The sequence below is a fragment of the Nicotiana attenuata genome, unplaced genomic scaffold, assembly GCF_001879085.1.
Source record: "Nicotiana attenuata strain UT unplaced genomic scaffold, NIATTr2, whole genome shotgun sequence".
Lineage (NCBI taxonomy): Eukaryota > Viridiplantae > Streptophyta > Magnoliopsida > Solanales > Solanaceae > Nicotiana > Nicotiana attenuata.
The window spans coordinates 10,711-32,561 of record NW_017671860.1 but is presented as its reverse complement, the minus strand read 5'-3'; the positions used below and the strand labels follow the sequence as shown (position 1 = coordinate 32,561).

General features: G+C 36.7%; 2 protein-coding genes across 2 annotated transcripts; one reads left to right on the top strand and one right to left on the bottom strand.

The window, feature by feature from the left end:
- The first annotated feature begins 1,656 nt into the window (after positions 1 to 1,656).
- Positions 1,657 to 7,630, top strand: LOC109210578 (DNA repair RAD52-like protein 2, chloroplastic). The gene is made up of 4 exons (XM_019374009.1): positions 1,657 to 2,106; positions 3,347 to 3,384; positions 5,553 to 5,644; positions 7,277 to 7,630. Exons 1-4 carry the CDS (start codon positions 1,733 to 1,735, stop codon positions 7,406 to 7,408), a joined length of 636 nt encoding a protein of 211 aa, XP_019229554.1. The 5' UTR covers positions 1,657 to 1,732; the 3' UTR covers positions 7,409 to 7,630.
- Positions 7,631 to 10,710: 3,080 nt separating this feature from the next.
- LOC109210576 lies at positions 10,711 to 21,642 on the bottom strand. Its single transcript, XM_019374006.1, has 3 exons — positions 21,091 to 21,642; positions 11,924 to 12,027; positions 10,711 to 10,897 (listed from the first exon to the last, which is right to left on the bottom strand). Exons 1-3 carry the CDS (start codon positions 21,640 to 21,642, stop codon positions 10,711 to 10,713), a joined length of 843 nt encoding a protein of 280 aa, XP_019229551.1.
- Between the last annotated feature and the right edge of the window lie 209 nt (positions 21,643 to 21,851).

Genomic DNA, 21,851 nt, shown 5'->3' with positions numbered 1-21,851 from the left:
TGGCTAATGCACCAGCTGAAGGACCCGAAGTTAATCCATAACTACAGAGATGGCAATCGAGTGGCACATGGACTGGCTAAGGAAGCTTTGCAGGAATCCTCAAATCACCAACTACTATTTAGGCCCCCTAGTTATATTATAAATAAGCTAGAAGCAGATAGGTTTGGTCATGTTTATCTTGTTAAGAAACTCTCTACTACTGTTTTGTGTACGCTTGCCAAACTGGGCAATATGAATGTTCTCAGCTCATCTAATGCTGAGAATGGTGTAATGAACTATGTAACTTAGCTTATATAAGTACTTATCTTTGTATATACATTGCAGTGTTAATATAATAATAATAATATAAAAAATAATTTAAGTTACATATACGACAACAACAACAACAACAACAACAAATCCAGTATAATTCTACAAGTGGGGTTTGAGAAGGATGATGTGTACGTAGTCTTACCCCTACCTTGTAAAGGTAGAGAGGTTATTTTGAAAGATTCTCGGCTCAGGGGAAGCATAATCACATCATTTATTGAAAAAAAATAAATAATGTACAAACCATAAAAAGGAAACAGTAACACGAGATGCAGGATACCAGGCCGAGAAACTCGGACAACCATTCCCCTGTGTAGTAGTTCACATAGATCGATCGTAGGCCTGCATGTGCCTTCAGGCGAGAAAGGTCCGTGTCAACAAGCAATTTAAAATATCTCGACTTTTTTTTAGAACAGGTCCGAGTCAAATAGCAATGATATATTACCAACAATAGTAGGATAACAAGAAAACTAAAGCAAAAGAAACAACTGATAATAATACAGGTCTAAGTATATAAAAATATGAGAACACTATTGATTCTGCGGGTAATAGAAGGATACGCTCGCGACAACTTACTAGCCTTCTACCCTAATTCTCGATCTCCACACATTCCTATTAAAGGCCATGTTATCGGTAAGATGAAGATGTGCCATACCTTGCCTTATCACTTCTCCCTAATAATTCTTAAGCCTACCTCTATTACTCCTCTAAACCACCATGGCCAACCTCTCACACATTCTCACAGGGGCATCCGGGCATCTTCTTTTTACATGCCTGAACCATCTGAGCCTCGCTTCCCACAACTTATCTACTATGGGAGCCACTCTCACCTTGTTCTGAATATCTTTATTCCTAATCTTATTTCTCTTAGTATGCCCACACACGATATTGTAAATATTTTTTACGATAATAATTAATTTTAAGTTACGATAATAATTACGATTAATTACTATTTTATTAAATATGATGATCATAAAATTTGTCATAAGTACTTAGCTTCCGTTTGGCCATAGATTTTGGCAACTTTTTTTTAAATATTTTTTAAAAACATTGTTTGTTCATATATTATGATCAATTTAAAAATATAAATTGAATTTTGTTTTTCAAGTTCTCAAAATCTAGTTTAGGATAATTTTTGGGTAAAATTCTTTCTTTCACTCACAAAACTTCAATTTTTTTCAATTAAAATGCATGTCCAAACACAAATGCAACATTCGAATTTTTTTTTTGAAAACTACTTCAAAAATTATTTTTTAAGTTTTAACCAAATCTATATTCAAACCTAGCTTAAAATAAGTGACGCATAAGAATTAAGATCCAAACATGACTTTAAATAGAAGTCTTCGAAATCCCACACATTCATCGACTCACACAACTTTGAACACGTTTACTTTTCCTCGACGAAAAAAAAAAGGAACTCAAAATGCTCGCGCATTGCACAAAGTCCACCTTCCCGCCGGCGGAATCTTACCTAACAACTCCGCGGTTCTCAAATCCACGGCGGAGACCGGCGGCGGAACTTCATTTTAGCTCGCTCAATAATTTTCCTACTAGAGTGTCGAAATTGCAAGTCAAGGCTTTGGACCGTAACAACAACAACAACACCGGTGACGGCGGCGCTAGTAAGAACGCCGTTTCATCGTCTTCGAATACGAACTACGTTGTGCCCTTAGACAAGTCTTCATCCTCTTGCATTACTCGTCCTTTAGCTGAGATCTTACGTGACCTCAACAAGAGAATCGCTGATAACATCATTAAAGCTAATGATGGTGATGATAATTCCACCTTTATCCCCTGGTAGTAATCGCATTCCTCTCTCTTTTATGTGTAATTTTTTTGATTTTTGATCGCTGATTTTTGCGAACACGTTTTTAGATATGTTTTTGGTTTAAGAAATTGTGATTTACAGTATGTTTATATACATTACTCCCTCTGGTACACAACAAGTGGCCAATTTACTTTTTTATTTTGGCCCAAAATAAGTGTCCATTTATATAATCAAGAAAAAATTCAATTTGTTTTCCCAAAATTACCATTTACTCCTCACATTTGAGAAGAGAAGTAGGTGCTACTATAACTATGGTGCAACATTTAATGAAGGGTAGTTTAGTCGCACTAATTATTTTCGTCTAGAATTTAGTATTTCCTTAATGGGTGCGCCCAAAGCAAATTGGTCACTTATTTTGTATCGGATGGAGTAATTTTTAAATGGGTTTTAAGTTATATACACTAGTAAGAAATTTTTACTGCATCATATCACATTTTTTATAACCGTGGGCCAGCTTGCACATAGCTCGAGCAGTGACGAAGCCAGAAATTTACTCAAGGGTGTTCAAATTTTAAAGAAGTGAAAAATATTCCCCGACAAAGGTTGTTCAATATATGTTTTATACCTCTAAAACCTAATATTTTACCTATATACAGAGTGTAATTTTCGACGAAGGGTGGTCAATTTTAGACATGTAGCTTCGCCCTAGAGCTCGAGGTACCTGCTACCTCCCACTAGTATAGGTACCGGATAACTCTATCCTCGACAGACAAAAAGAAATCACCTAATGCTTTTGCCTGCTGGATTCAAACCTAAGACTTTGGTTCTCTATCCACTTCGTTTAAAAAATACTTTACATAGATAGTATATATAACGTACATTCTTTTTAAATATTTACTCCATCCATCCCAATTTATGTGGGATTGTTTGATTAAACATGAAGTTTAAGAAACACACTTCTGAAACTTGTAGTTTTAAACAAGCCAGAGACATTTGTGTGTCTATTAATCGATGTCATGGAGGGTAAAATTGAAAGCTTAAAGTTAAATTATTTTTAAATATAGAAAGGTGTCATTCTACTAACTGAAAATGAATGTCACGTAAATTTGGACAGAGGGAGTAATTGTTTAAAGATTAAGAAGTGACACGAATCCTGGCAGGCTTTTCTGAACGGAGGAAAGGAGTATTTAGTTAAGCCTGTGTTAGTGATTACTCAGCTGCCATGATTTCGTTTGTTGATCTGATAATGATGAAAATGTTATTCTTTAGGTACCACGCGAACCGGATGTTGAGCTTCTATGCTCCAGGTGCGGTAGTATTTTTATTTAATTCTTTTATTGTTATATTGTTGTTATTGTATATACTTTATGGTTGTCTTATTAGTTGTATCATCATCATTGAAATAGGATGGAGAAAGTGTGTAATTTGGTCATGCAGATGACATTTGCAATATTTGTTTTGATATCCGAGAAATCCCCTAAGGTTAGTGGCGCAAGGTTGAAAAGTTGGCGGATAATGTGCTGGTTCTTTACCATTCACTTAAAACTAGGCTTTTGTCTGCAGCAGGGTTCCAACCCGTGATGTTGTCTAACCCACACATTACAAGCTGAACTCTTACCACCACACAAAAGCCTTGGAAGCGAGATTTACAATATTTTTCTTTTGCCAATATGAGTGGAAAAGTTTTGACATGAAATTTGGTGGGAAGGCCCTTAATTTTATTTTATTTTATTTTTTTATATTTTTTTTGGTGTGTATGTAGTTTGCAAATAAATAGATTCTGTAGTAAAGGAATTGAGATATTCTGAAGATGGTGGTTAAGGACCAGAAGTAGCAATTCTTTGAGCCTAGAACATAGAAGAGGATTTAGTAGAGAACTACAGTAGAGAAAGGGTTTCTGTCATGTCTAAGATGCTTACGTGTTGCATTTGTTCATGTTGACTCCTCTCCTGGATTGACAGCATTTTAAAACTTGAATTGGAACATTTGAAGAAATTGCACTTCTCAATCTTAGAGACCTCTTCTTTTCTTTTCTTATTCTCTTTTTGTTGAAAGATTGCCTTCAGAAATTTCATTTAGTCAAATTCTTCCACTGTAGCTCCTTGTTTTTCTATATCTCCATAAGAAGATAATAAAAAATAAAAAAAAAACTAATTCATTGTGCATCTTCATTCCTGCAATAGGAGTAGCTTCCAAAGCTTTGACATTTCGTACAATCCAACTTAATGAGCTTCCTAGTATTCAATTTTCATTGTTCCTCCTCCAGTTCCATATTCTTTTCCACAGCATGAGATGATTCCTTCAGTTTTTCCTAGCCTTTGGCGAATATCAGGGGCTTAGATGTTATCGCGCTTGAACTTATCCTTTCGATCTATGACAGTAGCTTCCTCTGAACAGCTTGTTTTGTCAAGGGTTGTTGTTAACTGTTGATTATATGCTGTAGGAAATGTCTTTGTCTGGAGTACTTTAAAGATAAAACTACTGTTCTAAGTAACAAAAAATCACAAAGATCATATTGTTATGTCTTGGTTCGCACTTTTGATTGCACTCCTAATCCTCATGTTCTTTTAATAGTTTAAGTTTCTGCAGATTTTCTTCAGGCAAAACAACTTTTGGCTAAAATAAACATATCCTGTATCTTGCAATCTTCAATGCTTTTCAAAATTTTGATGCAGAAGTGTGGCCATCTTCGTTTCATTTTAAACTCTAATATTGAGATCAAGCTTCGTATCTCTCTGGGCACATGAGCTTGGACTAGATATATACTTCCAGCTCTAATCCCCTCCCCCCACAAACCCTAAACCCCACAAAAAAAAAAAAAAGAAGAAGAAAAGAAGATAGAGAAAGTTTATTTGATGCAAATACAAAGCCTAGAAGGTTTTGAGAGGGTTACTGGTGGAAGGGCAATCCAAATTCACAGCTAAACTAGCATCTAGATAAATTTCACCCTTAGACATTTTTTAATCTTCTAGATGAATTGGGAAATATGGGATAATCGATTGGACAACAAGCAATCTTGAAATTCTTACCTACCAATATTTCATTAGAAACACCTAGAGTTGCACCGAAGGGCCAAGGGTGTGGCCTAGTGGTCAATAAAGTGGGAGGAGAACCATGAGGTCTCATGTTCCAATTCCAGTGGATTCCCGTTTGCATAAGCCTTGGTGGGGGAGTTACCTGGAATTTGTGCTGGTGGAAGGTAGCAAGTACCTGATCGAATAGTCGGGGGGTGCACACAAGCTAGCCCTTGTAACTACTTTGACACATGTTCCCTTTTTCTTATAACATATATTCAGCAGATTTCAGCAGAATGGTTTATTTGTTTTGTAATTCGCTTATTTTCAGTGAATTTTACTGGAAAAGACTTAAAAAATATGTGCAATTGACCTCAATGTCGCATATCTGGCAACTGGTGTATACACTGGAAAATTGATTTTGATATTAATATATGTGACGGTTACATTTCTTTTAACAGGCTGGTGTGGAGAAGTGAGAGATGTTATTTTCTCAGATAATGGAAGTGTAACAGTTGTTTATCGTGTCACTATACGAGGATCAGATGGAGAGGTATGACAATTCTTCCAAACAAGTGCTCTTCTTTTTATCCTTTTCCTCTTTTCCTTTTTTTCCAACTTTACCATCTCTGAATATGCTGCTATGCTTGAATATCACCAGCTAAGAGGCTTGATATGAATTGATTACAAGTCTTACAAATCATATAAAGGAAATAATTGTGTAGCCAATACGGCCTTGCTTGCTTCTGTTGCTCCTACCTGAATGTAGTGGTATAGTATTTGGGCACCAGATATGTAAAACATACGCCCCCCTCAAACTAAAAAATAAAGTACAAAATCATTCCCATGAGGATTTGTAAAACTAGCAAATGGAGTAATATATTTAAACAACGGGAGTTGAGATGTATTAGATCAAAGCTAAATAAAAGGAAAAGTATTATGCTATTAACAACCTCGAAAGGTCCTTTGATAGACTAAATGAGGGGATGGAATTCTCCTACATTTTATAGTCACTATATCTATCAAAATTAGTTTGAAGTAGTAACCTCCAGGGGATAGTATCTTAATGTCCTTCAGGTAGACTTGAGTCAATTGACTGTGTTGAATAGAATTTTTTAACGTAAATTTTGATTAGTTCACTTCAAGTTGCATATGTATCTGTGGAATTCGTGTCAGTTAATCCTCTTTTGGTTGAGATTTTAACTGACCACGCGAATATCCTACGGCCCCTTTTGATTGTCTTAATCAATTTATGGGAGGGCCTTATACTTTATAGTTAGCTTCAGTGTTGGGGTCACATTCAAGAACCAATTTATTCAAAAGTTTTTAGATAGCTTCATTTTCAAAACCTCACTTTGCTAAACACATAAAAAGCATTAAAGTCAATAAGAGACACTCTTCTTGAAAAATAAATGCTCAAAACTTATCAAAACTAAAACTCAAGTCGTAAGTATCAAGTCCATTTATCCCTAACATGAAAAGAAAAAATTCTTCCATACTAGCATTTAACAAACTAAAGAGAAAATAAAAAGATGTCTCCACATTAAATACAAGAAAAGAACTAGAAGGAAGTATTCGAGTTCTTCTTTGTTAGCTCAGCTATTCTTCTCTATGCCATCTTCTCCTTCTCTTGGTATTGTTCCTCAAGAGTTTCTCTCTTGTCTTTGAACCTCTGTAGGTTTCAGCGGCCTTCCGTGTTTCATTGATTTGCTAACCCTTTCGTGCTCTGTTGATTGCATAATGAATTGAGATCCTTCCAAAATTATTGACCTTTATGAGGCAGACATAGGTTTCCAGAGCCACAGTGCTAGCTCTTCCCAAACTGCCTTACCACCTTCTCCGTTTGGGCGTGGCAGTGCCCACTGTCTGCCAGGGTGCTCTGAATTCAGCTTGTTACTCATCCTGTCTTAATTTTTGTCTGAAAGATATATAGAAGATAAAGCTCTTTATTATGGTAATTGGTTATTAAGTCGTACACGAACAATTGATCTTGCTAACTCTTTGGAAAAATGTGCAAGTTTGGTCTATGTTTGTGTGCTCTCCATTTTCATTTGTATGCTGTTCGATTTAGCACCTAAAGCTTCAAGTTTTAATAAACATTTATGCTGTTGAATTCGTGTTGCAGTAGTCACATTGGTTCCTCCTTTTTCTGTACTTTTTATGCTAATGTGATAAATTATTATAGGCACACCGCGAATCAACCGGGACAGTATCACCAGGCAATGGCCCTAGCACCGATCTGGTTGCTGCTGCTGAGGAGATAGCATTTTGCAGAGCATGTGCTCGTTTTGGGCTTGGCTTGTATCTGTATCATTAAAAGTAGTCGAATAGATGCTACAAACTGGACAGTTTTGAAAATGCTATTGAAGGTCCTTGTACGCAGAGCAAGAAATATGTAATATCTATTCCGCGGATGATGTAAAAACATTATTCATGAGGATGGTTATATGCACTGTGAAAGTACGAAAATTGGTCATGGACATGAGGCGTCAAAAAGTATTTAAAAAAGTTAGTGAATATACAAAAGAGATATCAGATACCATCTGCTCCTTTTGTTTAAGGTATTCTCTCCTGTTGAACTACAGGACAGATTGTGTGTATTTGTTAGATTGTTAAGGCCTCAGTAAATGGTACAACATATTATGTCTTCAGCATAACAATGTTATAAAACTTATGATGAGGCGATAATGTGAAAGGAGCTTTATGATTGAGTGATTTAAGGTGTATAAGATCACTAATTGTTTGTATGTGAATGATCTGATAGGGGTAAATTTGGCCGGATAGTATAACGGTAGGGATAAATTTGACAAATATAATAGAGGTTAAATTTAGACAATATCCGAAAGTAGAGAGGTATATTGCCCATTTCCCTTAATTAAACCTATATTTCAATCACTAGATTGTGATAATTCATCATATCACAATCTTGAATACAACATCACTAGGTGTGTACAAATCAAATCGGAAAACCGCATCAAACTGGAAAGTCAAACCAAATCGATTAAAAAACCCGACCAGGTTTGGTTTGATTTTGTTTGGTATTGAATAAAAAAAACCGAACCAAACCGACATATAAATATATAATTTTATATATACTTTTAAGATTTTATATAAAATTTTCTTTAAAAAATATTTAGAAATATTTAAGATTCTCTTGCGGGATATAATATTTAATAAAATATGAAGTGTTCCGTATTTATTAACCTTAAATAATAGGTAAAATGATCATTTTCTCATTAAGTGTTACTGAAATGCGTCAATCTCTTTGTTCGTCTATATTCATATCATATGTTAAGATCTATTAAATTCTTATACCTTTTTCGAATGTGAAGTGATTATTATTATTTAGGTATCATTTTGGTTTTTATGTTTAATTACTAATTCGGTTAACCTTGGAAGTGTATATCAACGAAAAATTATTGTCAAACGACTGAAAAAATGGAGTAACTATTATGTGCTACTAAGAAAGCTCTCCCATAAAAATATTTTAATAGATAATATGTTTGTCAATTTTATATATTTTTACTAAACATATATTTACTAATTAAAAATTTAACAAAGTAAGATTGAAATAATATTTAATTAACAAAAAATCCCGAAAACTGAAAAACCCGACAAAACGAACCAATCCAAACCGATATAGTGGGTTTGATTTGATTTCGATAAAAATCAAACTAACCCGGTCCATGTACACCCCTAAACAGCCCAATGTTTTACAATAGATATTTCGTTCTACTTTATTACTTCTACATTGCAAACCAAATCACACTTGTTAGAATTGGAAGAAAACAGAAAATGATGTCAAAGCAAAGCAAATATGCCAAAGAAAATGATGGAACAATATTGTATAAAAATTATATTTAAATTGTATGATATTGTAGTTGTATATAACTGAGTAGAAATAATGTAAGAAAATTGTAGATAAGTTATAGATAAATTGTACAATATATAATTAGTAGTATGAAATTTATTTTTACTATGTATAAATCAGATACAAAATATACAAAAGACATATTGTATAAATTTTATATAAAATTTGTATTTAAGTTGTATGTTATTGTAGTTGTATTTAACTGGGTAGAAATAATGTGTGAAAGTTGTAGATAAGTTGTATAATATACAATTAGTTGTATGAAATTTATTTTTACTGTGTATAAATCAAATACAAAATATACAAAAGACATATTGCATAAAATTTGTATAAAAAATTGTATTTAAGTGATACGATATTGTAGTTGTATATAATCATCTTTGCTGAATTATGAACAACTTTCAAAACTCTATCCTGAGGAAATGAGAGCTTTGTTATACTGATGTGCTTGCATATTCCCCAGCAAAAAGTATCCATTTCTTCTGAATATCGTCAGTAAGTACTAAATATACTTGTAAGTTAAAGTTTTAAAGGCTTACGTTCCACTCTATAGGTATACTATATAGTGAGTATTAATTAAACAGTTGGCCACCTATTTTCTTTTAATATTTTGTTGATTATCTTAACTCCATACTGTTTTGAAACGAGAAACTTAAGTTATAGAGTATACCAAAGACATGTCATCCTTAAAATTTTGGAGTAATATTCCAACAAAATGAGGGGAGGTATTGGGGGTAAAATTTTGGTTGTACGTGTACAGATGGTCTCTGGGAACACCTAAGTAACCAAGAAGTTGTTGACATCGTACAGAACCACCCACGTAATGTAAGATATCTCTTTGAACATTCTTGTGTCTTTTTCTTAGCTATTCGTTGATTTTACCTACAGGCGAGAAGGTATTTTCACGAAAAATTCAAGAGTGGATGGAAGATCAAGAGAGAAAAGGGAAAGAGGAGAGAAAAGAAAAAGGGTGTAACTACATCCCTTGATTGAAGGCACAAATAATGGATTGGGGTTTTTTTTAAGGTGGATTATATATATTTTGTAAACAAAACTTGTTTATGCGGGGTAATTAACTAAACATGGACATTGAAGATAATAAAGTTTCAAATAGTGTATATGGATGAACAAATCCCATTTATATTTTGTACCTTTCTTTGTAACGTTAGCAAATATAGCCTCCATTTCCCAAGCAGAAGAATTAACCTAATGACCTCTCTTCTCCATGCTCTTTCTCCTTATCCTCCTCCTTATTCGCATAAAGCTTAACCATATAATATAATTATTCTTATTTGTAAGTGTTTCTTAATATATTGTTGTTGTTACTGCTTGTTGCTATTGCTTTTTTTCCATATTTTTTTGATTCGGGGAGTCTTTCAGAAATAGCCTCTCTACTTTCAAGGTAGGGGTAAGGTCTGCGTATACACTACCCTTCCCATACCTCATTGTGGGATTATACTAGGTTTGTTGTTGTTGTTGCAAGTGTTCAATTTGCATGGAAAACCAAACAAAGTCAGAACTCTAACCTCCTCTATATTGAATCTCTCTTTTAGTTGGATTTTGACGAGATGAATAATGATTACCAGACATGGAGGAAGTATAAGATAGAACATGCTAAATCATTTTCTCTGGTTAATTGGATACTTATATATATACACAAAATTACATTAATATGAGGGGAGGATGAGGCCTGTTGATTGTCATCAACTTCTACCAATGTACCCCTACTACAGATATTGATTTTTCTTTCAAAAATAGTTTTTTAGGATGTCTGCCCAAACTGCATCATTCGCAAACACCGGAGGAACTGCCAAAAGTTGGGTCTTGTCAAAAACTTCCTTCCTAGCTCCTTCCTTTGCGAGGAGATCCACCACTTGATTCTGCTCCCTATAGTTATGGCCTATGACTGTGTTCCCCAACTGCTCCATCAGCAACCTGCATTCAGAAATTATGGAGTTGTGAGTTAAGTTGCCATGTTTTAACATTTCCAACATCGCTTCAGAGTCAGTGTCAATCTCAAATAGGTGGCAAGCCTTGATCTAGAGCTATTTTTTGCCCCAACCATAGGGCTTGGATCTCGGCCCTAAGACTATCAGTGTTTGGGAGCCCCCTCATGAAGCCCAAAATCCAGTCTCCCCAACTATTTCTGAATACTCCCCCAATACATGCAAAATCATTACATTAGCACCAATTTAATGCATGATGATTAGTTGTGCAACAACAGCAACAACGACGACGACGACGATCTAGTAAAATCCCACTAGTGGGGTTGGGGAGGGTAGTGTGTACGAAGACCTTACCCCTACCCCGAGGGAGTAGAGAGGTTGTTTTTGAAAGACCCTCAGCTCAAGAAGACGAAAAGAGACAATATCAGTACCATCAATAGAAACTATAAGAAAAATAGCACTGTGAAAGAGGGAAAATAGATGCAAAGCAAAATCGATAGATAATACATAGCCCCGGCACTATTGAAAACGAAAGAGTAGTAAGACGCAGCGTTGCCACTAACTAACTTCGACAAAAACCTACCAGACTAGCCTCACAAAGGTACGACGTAAGGAAAGACTCAACTACCTCCTAACCTAAAATCCTAATACTTGATCTCCACAGCTTCCTATTGTCACGCCCTAAACTCGGGGAGCGCGACCGGCATTCAACCGAGTGAACCCGACTGAGCAAGCCTATCAGATTCTTTCTACCCAACTCGCTCACGCATTAAGAGAAGACATATTTTCATTAACTAAGTAATAGGGAGATCATGAACACAATTCATTAGTTGCTTCATTAGTTGGTGCCTCCAAAATATACATTTTTTCATAACATGAAGTGGATTAAATGATTCAAACACAATAATATTTCGTTTGACTTTCCCAGCACCCATATACAACCCACATAATGTATACGGAGCCACTAAATAGATACAAAAGAATAAAAGTGCCGGTAACAAGGCTCCGGCTATACCTCAGGTGCAATACATAAGGAACAAAAGATGTATGACCCCGAAATGAATTGGGGCTCACCAAGAATGCAGGGAGGAGGATGCCGCTAGCACTAATCGATGCCGCCTGCTATGGAACCACCTATATCAATTAAAGATACAGCGCCCCCGGCAAAAGGGACGTTAGTGCCGTCGAATAGCACTAGTATGTATAACTAAACACCATCTCATTAGAATGAACAATAATACAAGAAGGAATAATCACGAAATCAATAGAAGCATTAAACAGTACCATATCATCAAATTAAGAGTCACATAAGCTTTAAAGTAATTTCCACGACTTTTGGTTGGGAGGTCTTTAGTACCAATATACCATCATTCACAATACCACCGTATTCTTATACGGAGTCCGATCATGACCCGATCGGCTAGGCCCTCTCTTTTGAGACATCAACCACAATTCAATTTCAATTTCAATTTCCAGTTTCAATTTTTCAACACAGTCGCCACCATGTGTGCGGCATGACATCCGATCACGGCCCGATCGGTTAGGCTATCTTTCCCTAGACATTACCATTTTCTATCAATTATCTCATTTCATACTTGGCTCTTGGCCGCATTTCATAATTCAAGTTCCTTTCCACATCCCACCATTTTTTATCATCAACAATAACAAGACTTTGTTTTCACATGAGAGCAATTCAGAATCTAAGGCACATAGAGACTCCTCACACAATTGAGCATAACAATCTTCATTCAAACTTGACTTAAAGTCTTAACTTTTTTGTGACACACAGTCCATACTTTGAACACATTCTCAAGTAATAATATAGCATTATGAAAGCCTTGGAATACATAGTGCACATATATTTTTCAACAGAAGCACATTTGGAATAGCAATTCTATAATGATCAATTTGGGACTTACACCGATTACATGAGCACCATGGGGTTTAATTCTAAGAAGAGGGGATTTTAGCCATACATACCTCGATTGAGCTCCTTTAAACTTTAAGATGCTCCGGAATATAAGCGAATTCAATCTATTTTTATAATATAGCAAAATCGAACCAAAAATTAGGAAAGCGATCATGATTCTAGCTCACTTGAGCATTTTATCAAACACTATGTGTAGGTTTCATGGCCCTTTTTATGAAAGACTACACCAACGCACACCCCATTCTTTTCCATCTTTACTCACAACCTCCCCACATACCTTAAGAATACATGCATGCAAGGTAAGCACTCACATCCCAATGAATTACCTTACTAATGGCCCATTCTAGTTACATTTTGAAATTAGGAGTTTGGGTGGTAGAATCCTACCTCTTTGGAAGAAGACCTAGGTGCCTCTCTTGATAATCTTCTAGGTTTAAGCAAGAATTAAAGAGAATTTTTTTATGAAGAACACTTTCTCCCTCTAGGACTTTCTTTCTCACTCTAAAGATATCAAAAAATTAGCTCAAAATGGCCCCTTACATATATTTTAACGAGGTTGGGTCGGGTTTTAAAACACCAAAAATGAAGCTCTGGAACAAGTTCTGCAGTCGTCTATGCGACATCATAATGGTTATGCAGTCCGCGAAATGACCACGAAAAGTGGCCCTAGGTACTGGGCTGGTCTGCTTCACTCTGCGGCCGTTATGCGGCTCGCAGGCCTGTTCTGCAGTCGTATAATGCGCCGCAGAACCTCCCTCCACAAAAGTTCAAGGACGATTATGCGACCAAAGTGCGGCCCGCGAAATGGTTCTGCGGTCGCATAATTGGCCGAAAAGTGACATAAAAATGGCCCAATGACTGCCTCACTCTGTGGCCGGCAGAGTGATTCTGCAACCGCATAGTGGGCCGCAGTAACACATAAGTGATCACGCCCAACTATGCCTTATAAAAAGGACTAAGCGGTCGCTGCAAATATAATCCGATCTAAAAGTCCGGAGTCGAATCACACAAAGAACTAAGGCTTAGCTACAGTTGTTCAATATCGCTAAGAAACACAAGTTCAAACAATTTCCTAAGTATAAATATTATAATATTTATTTTCATCTAATTAACTAACAAATACTAGAAAACAGTAAAACTATCAATTAACAAGGATAAGGATTGGAGACAAGATTACGGAGGTCTAGGGTCATGTTTTCTCATATTGTCGGAATCCTTTCCGCTACGTCTTCTATAAATTTGCCTAAGTCTTCTCTACCGATCATGAGCACTTTGATTGTCGTAACTCTCTCCCGAGTAATTACCATAATTTACTAGACATATTCTCCCGAATTATGCTAGCTGGCATTAAGTGCGGCTCACTCGGATCACACCAAGGTTTCGTTATCCCTAATCCCACCTTTAAACCCTTCGTATTGATCCCTCATATACGTTAGGAGTGATGTTGTTCAACAACAACCTAAATATGCACTCTCTCCCGAGTAATACACACTAAATAGGCAAAGTCGATTGAGAGCTCTTCAACCAACCACAATATAAATGTAGTTGAACAATTAGAGAAATTACTACGGCAGAACTATATTAACGTAACAGGAAAATCATCCTCCAATAGGTTCCATCAAAACCCTAGATAACAAATTAGTTATTCATAATAGTATGCAAAACTACAATACCAGAATTCATAACCAATAATGAAAATAGGAAGAAGGAAGTGAAAAACTCGTAGAAGAATTATCCGCCTTGCTCCTGGTGTGTTCTTGCCTCCTTAGGTCGAATATCCGTCTAATGTCGGTCTCCCTGTCCAATCTCTATCTCTCTCTCAAAATTGGTGTTTAATGACTATTTATATGTGTAGGGAAAAAGCTAAGACGAATAACCAAGTCCCAAAAACCAAATAGGAGACAAAATAGGCTTAAAACACGAAACACGCGACAGACCGTGCGTTAGGCTTACGGCGCCTGCTCTAACGCGAGATTTTTGGCTCGCGTCGCCTGATGCTTCTCTGCTTCAATTCATTTTGATTTCTTCTGCCTACTTTCCCATCCTTTCACGTTTTCTTTTCCGTTTTCTTCTTATTTTTTATTTCAATTCCTTTGCTTGTTTTATTTTGCCTTCCTTTAATTTGCTCATCATTTACAAATTTTGTCTTCAATCATCACCCAATCATGACATCATAATATTTTCCATCATCAAATAATCACGAGCCATTCTTCTAGTATATAAAATACACATATAATCTTTACTTTGATCCCAATTTCGTCTTCAACGTACCTACACATAAAATAACTCAATTAAGCCCAAATATAGTATAGTTTAGCATTAAAGCACTTAAAATGTAAGGTAAATAATGTCCTAAAATATGGAATTATTGTCGAACATCAATACCCCACACTACAACGTTGCTCGTCCTCGAGCAATCAAACTACACTTATAGACACGAGCTTTTTAAGCAATTCTTTTAACTCATCACACCAAGAATCTTTAAAATAGACTAAGCACAAGGGTGTAACATCTTCACCTCAAGATTTGACTTGCAAGTACCATGAATCATTCACAACTCACTCACTTACTCTAACATGGAGGTCAATGACATTACCTTTCCTTCATGAATCAAGTGCCCTCACAATACAAAAGAGAGTAGTTCCACACACAATAAAATTTAAGAACAATTAGGAACTCAAGATAGAAAGAATTCACTCACTCTCAGAAATAATATTCATATGCTACCAAAAGATGCACCATAGGCTTGCCCGTAGTGTACTACTCTACTAATCGAGCTCATTCAGTCTAGGATCAAGTATGACTTTAATTAGTTGTAATGTAGGTTGCGGGTCGAGTAGGATATTTTTGGATATAAGAGTGACTACACCTCCCTAAGCACTTTAATACATATACTTTAACATTCAAACCTCACACTTAAGTCAAACCATAACTTCACCTTCACCTCAATGTATATTAACTCCATACTTCTTCAAGCACAATTACATCAAGAGTCACCACTTAGCAAGGAATATTTTTTTTCACAGCAATACAACAATTTTTTTCTTTTCTTTCTTTTTCAATTCAAGTGGCTTCTATTTTTTTTTCAAAACAGTGCACCTTTCTCCTTATTTCAATAGTTCCACTCAAAAGCCAAACCAACTACCCCACACTTTAACTTTTACAGAGTTCATAACAATTCAAGTGCTCATGAGAGGTTAAAAGATTCAAATAGATGGTAAAATCAAATAAATGGGTAAGGCTTGTAATGTGGTTGCCACAGAAATATGATTACAGGCTCAAAGGGGTTAACTACGATACATAACAATTAGGCGGGTAAAATACATATATGGCTCAACAAAGAAACGCCTATATCACTTCCAAGACTGAACAAAACTACTATTTCGCTTCACAAACACACGGGCAAGTTCTAGACATCAAATGCAATGCATAGAATAACACAAAACCTTACACACACATGACACACAACTCACTCAGGATTGGACTCATCACGACACTCTAGTCAAAGCAGTTAAACAAATTTAAAATCATACAATTTAAGGTACTTATACAAAAGTAAAAAACTGAGCCTAAGCGTCACAACTAGAGTACTTACTATTCTCAATGCATAACAAAGTTAAGAGATATCGCTGCAATTCAATTCGTCTCACACTAGCTCCCACTCCTAAAAAATAAAACTAACTACACCCGGTTCAAACAAGACCCTTGGAAAAGAACCGCGGCACAAAGAAAAACCAAGGGGGAATTACTACACTACCTACAAAGAAAATCCTTTTTTTAGACTTAAATCCCTCAAGAAAATTGTCTAATAGATCCATCATCGGGAAAAGTCCAATATTTTTTTTTCCTAAAAAAAATATTATTCAATTAAACTAACACAGGAAAAATAGCATATAATGTCACCTAGACAATCTCCTCACCCCACACTTAAAGTTGTGCATTGTCCCCTATGCACACCATAACTAATAAGAGGGTAAAAGAAACTCCCTGGTAGGCCAAAGGCCGAAGCACTAGCAGCTCATGAGGTACTTAGACTTCTCCCAAGCTTGGTCCTTCGTGCGGGTACCTCACACTTAGTTCCTACCATCTGGTTTGATGTTTCATCCTTCCAATAGTTTTGCTTTCCATGCTCCTAAAAAAATCAAAAATCCACACCACAAAAATAATACAATAAAAAAATAAAAATAAAAAAATAAAAGAAAGCAGTAAAGCTGGGTTTCCTCCCAACAAGCGCTTGATTTAACGTCGCGGCACGACGCAAATCACTTTCTGCCTCCACTTTGAGCATATGAATTGGACCCCAAGTTTTGATTCTGCTCTATGATCATGCTCTTGGGGTGGTGGAACGAATCTGACTGGCCCAATAAAATAATGTATTATTTTGCACTTCTTGGCCTTTAGATGAGGTGTGTAATCCCGGCATTCTGGCAAGAAGAATTCCAGAATGTAAGCACGTTGTTCCTCATCTCTTGACTCCTCAAGTGGCTCGGATGACTCTATTTCTATATCATCATCCAAAACAATGTGGACAAATGCTTGGAGTGTGGACCAATGCGCTCTACTACATGAACATTGGGATTGTCAACATCCTCAGTATCAATGACACTAGAGTCAACTAAATATGTATCCTCAATATCCTTGGTTGACTCTAGTATCTCTTCTACGACATCGGCATCCTCAAAATCTAGTTCGATTGATTGTTGGTGTTCTACTCTAGCTTTCTCCTCTAGCCCCTCTTCGTATTTTTTTTAAATTCTCTAGTATAATGGCAATTTTTGCAGCCAATTCATGCTCATATTGGCTACCATCCACAATGTCAACTTGTTGCGCTTTACAAGGTTCAATTTTATTCGCTTGAGTCTCCAAGTCGTGAATAGTTTCCTCTTGCCTTTGTATCTGCCATGGTTTCTCATCATATCGTTCCACATGGCACTTTAATATAACTTTGATCTCCTTTAGACCAGCTTCCCTAGGTTCTTTGTTCCTGTTATCCTCACAAGAAAAAGTAGAACCATCATAGTAAGGGGTTGGGGGAAGATAAGAAATATAAGCACAACCATGAAAGTGACCATCTTGACAACCACACATATCACACATATTCCACACATAAGATTGAGTTGGTGCACAAAACTCACTCTTGGGAATATTTTGATAATTTTGCCCTGGGTGGTTTCCTCCACAATATGCATAAGAGGGATCAAAAGTAGAATTACCAACATCAAAACTCTCATAATTCCAAGACGCCATGTCTCTCAGATCAAAAAAAAAAAAAATCAAATACAAGAAAACAACAATAAAAGTTCAAATTTGCAACCTAGAAATATGTACACCTACAACTACACCGTTAGTTCCCCGGCAACGGCGGCAAAATTTGATCCCGCCCAACTATGCCTTATAAAAAGGACTAAGCGGTCGCTGCAAATATAATCCGGTCTAAAAGTCCGGAGTCAAATCCCACAAAGAACTAAGGCTTAGTTACAGTTGTTCAATATCGCTAAGAAACACAAGTCCAAACAATTTCCTAATTATAAATATTATAATGTTTATTGTTATCTAATTAACTAACAAATACTAGAAAATAGTAAAACTATCAATTAACAAGGATAAGGATTGGAGACAAGATTACGGAGGTCTAGAGTTGTGATTTCTCCTATTGTCAGAATCCTTTCCGCTACGTCTTCTATAAATTTGCCTAAGTTTTCTCTACCGATCATGAGCACTCTGACTGTCGTAACTCTCTCCCGAGTAATTACCACAATTTACTAGACATATTCTCCCGAATTATGCTAGCTGGCATTAAGTACGGCTCACTCGGTTCGCACTAAGGTTTCGTTATCCCTAATCCCACCTTTAAACCCTTCGTATTGATCCCTCATATACGTTAGGAGTGATGTTGTTCAACAACTACCTAAATATGCACTCTCTCCCGAGTAATACACACTAAATAGGCACAGTCGATTGAGAGCTCTTCAACCAACCACAATATAAACGTAGTTGAACAATTAGAGAAATTACTACGGCAAAACTATATTAACGTAACAAGAAAATCCTCCTTCAATAGGTTCCATCAAAACCCTAGATAATAAATTAGTTATTCATAATAGTATGCAAAATTACAATACCAGAATTCATAACCAATAATAGAAATAGGAAGAAGGAAGTGAAAAACTCGTAGAAGAATTCTCCGCCTTGCTCCTAGTGTGTTCTTGCCTCCTTAGGTCGAATCTCCGTCTAATGTCGGTCTCCCTGTCCAATCTCTGTCTCTCTCTCTCAAAATTAGTGTTTTACTGACTATTTATATGTGTAGGGAAAAAACCTAGACGAAATAACCAAGTCCCAAAATCAAATAGGAGACAAAATAGGCTTAAAACCCGAAACACGCGACATACCGTGCGTTAGGCCTGCGGCACCTGCTCTAACGCGAGATTTTTGGCTCGCGTCGCCTGATGCTTCTCTGCTTCAATTCATTTTGATTTCTTCTGCCTATTTTCCCATCCTTTCACGTTTTCTTTTTCGTTTCTTCTTATTTTTGATTTCAATTCCTTTGCTTGTTTTATTTTGCTTTCCTTTGATTTGCTCACTTGGATCATTTACAAATTTTGTCTTCAATCATCACCCAATCATGACATTATAATATTTTCCATCATCAAATAATCACGAGCCATTCTTGTAGTGTATAAAATACATATAAAATCTTTACTTTGATCCCAATTTCGTCTTCAACGTACCTACACATAAAATAACTCAATTAAGCCCAAATATTGTATAGTTTAGCATTAAAGCACTTAATATGTAAGGTAAATAATGTCCTAAAATATGGAATTATAGTCGAACATCAATAATCCTAACTCGGCACCACGAAATTCTGGGGTTTTAAGCATAAAATTTTACGGGGCCTTACATCCTCCCTACTTAAGATCATTCGTCCTCGAATGAGGATCAAGGTCCACTACTAGCAACTTATGCAGCTCGGTTTTCATACCACACACCAGCAGCCCCAAATTTAGCTAACTCCCTAAATTTCTAAAAATTTCGCCAGAGTTTCCTTTTTAACTAGGCCTATCCACCTGTCAGAGAGCCCCAGAAACACATCTTAAAAGTATATTCACAACCCAACGACGTAACAAAACTCATAACAATACCAACTGTAGCCTCATAACCAACATATAATCAAAAGGAACACCTTCACATTAACTGAACAAGTGATACAAAATTTATAGGAAACAACTTCGTAGAAACTATTACATGCCTACTCAAACAAATGAGGGTACTTCTTTTTCATTTCTTCCTCGGCTTCCCAAGTAGCCTCTTCAACCTGCTAGTTTCGCCATAGCACTTTCACGGAGGCAATTTCTTGGTTTCTCAACTTTCGAACTTGCCTATCAAGAATGGCAACTGGAATTTCTTCATATGACAGTTCTTCATTAGCTTCAATAGTCTCAACTGACATGATAGGCGAAGGATCTCCAACTACCTTCTTCAACATGGACACATGGAATACCGGGTGTACTAATGACATCTCGGGTGGTAGCTCAAGTTTGTATGCCACCTGACCGATCCTCTAAATGATTCTGTATGGTCCGACATATCTCGGACTTAATTTCCCTTGCTTCCCAAACCGTATTATACCCTTCCTGGGGGAAACCTTCAAGAATACCCAATCATCTTCTTTGGACTCTAAATATCTTCGACAAACATCCGAATAGGACTTTTGATGGCTCTGGGTAGTTTTCAACCGCTCCTTTATGATCTTAACATTTTCCATAGCTTGATGCACGAGGTCTGGCCCTATCAATTCAGCTTCCCCAATCTCGAACCACCCAATGGGAGATCTACATCTCCTACCATATAGCGCCTCAAATGGTGCCATCTGAATACTAGCATGATAGTTATTGTTATAAGAAAACTCTATGAGTGGAAAATGATCATCCCAGCTACCTTTGAAATCAAGAACACAAGCACGCAACATGTTCTCAAGCGTCTAAATAGTCCGCTCTGCTTGCCCGTTGGTCTGTGGATGGAAGGTTGTGCTAAGATTTACCTAGGTGCCCAAACCTTGCTGAAATTTCTTCCAAAAATTGGTCGCGAACTGAGCCCCTTAATCGGATATGATGGAAACTGGAGTGCCATGAAGCCTGACTATTTCCTTGATATATAACTGAGTATACTGTTCCGCTGTGTCGGTAGATTTAACTGGCAAGAAGTGTGCTGATTTTGTGAGCCAATCCACAATTACCCAAATTGATTCAAACCTGCGGTAGGCCTACCACAAAGTCCATGTTAATCATTTCCCACTTCCACATTGGAAATTCTATGTTCTGTGCCAACCCACCGGGCCTTTGATGCTCGGACTTCACTTGCTGACAGTTTGGACATTTTGCCATAAAGTCCGCCACATTCCTCTTCATGTCATTCCACCAATAGATTTCCTTGAGATCAAGATGCATTTTCATAGAACCTGGGTGCACGGAATACCTAGAAGTGTGAGCTTCAGCCATGATTCTTTCCCGAAGACCATTTACATTTGGAACACATAGTCGCCCTTGGTACCGTAGTGTACCATCATCCACGCCAAGAGAAAAAACTGCGGTCTTATGTTTATGAATTCCCTCCTTTAATTGTACCAACAATGGATCGTTGTACTGCTTTTCTTTGACCTCCATCACAAGCAATGGTTCAGTCCTATTCTGCACAACCACCCCACCTTCTTTAGAGTCCGCAAGACGAACTCCCAAACTAGCCAATCGGTGAACCTCCCAGGCCAACGACCTTTGATATGCCTCCAAGTGAGCCAAACTTCCCATAGACTTCCAGCTAAGAGCATCCGCCACAACATTGGCTTTCCGCGGATGATATAAAATATCGATGTCGTAGTCCTTGAGTAACTCAAGACATTTTCTCTGCCTCAGATTTAGCTCCTTCTGTTTGAAGATATATTGAAGGATCTTGTGGTCCGAAAACACATCCACATGGACCCCATACAAATAATGACTGTCGCGCCCCCGTTTTCCTC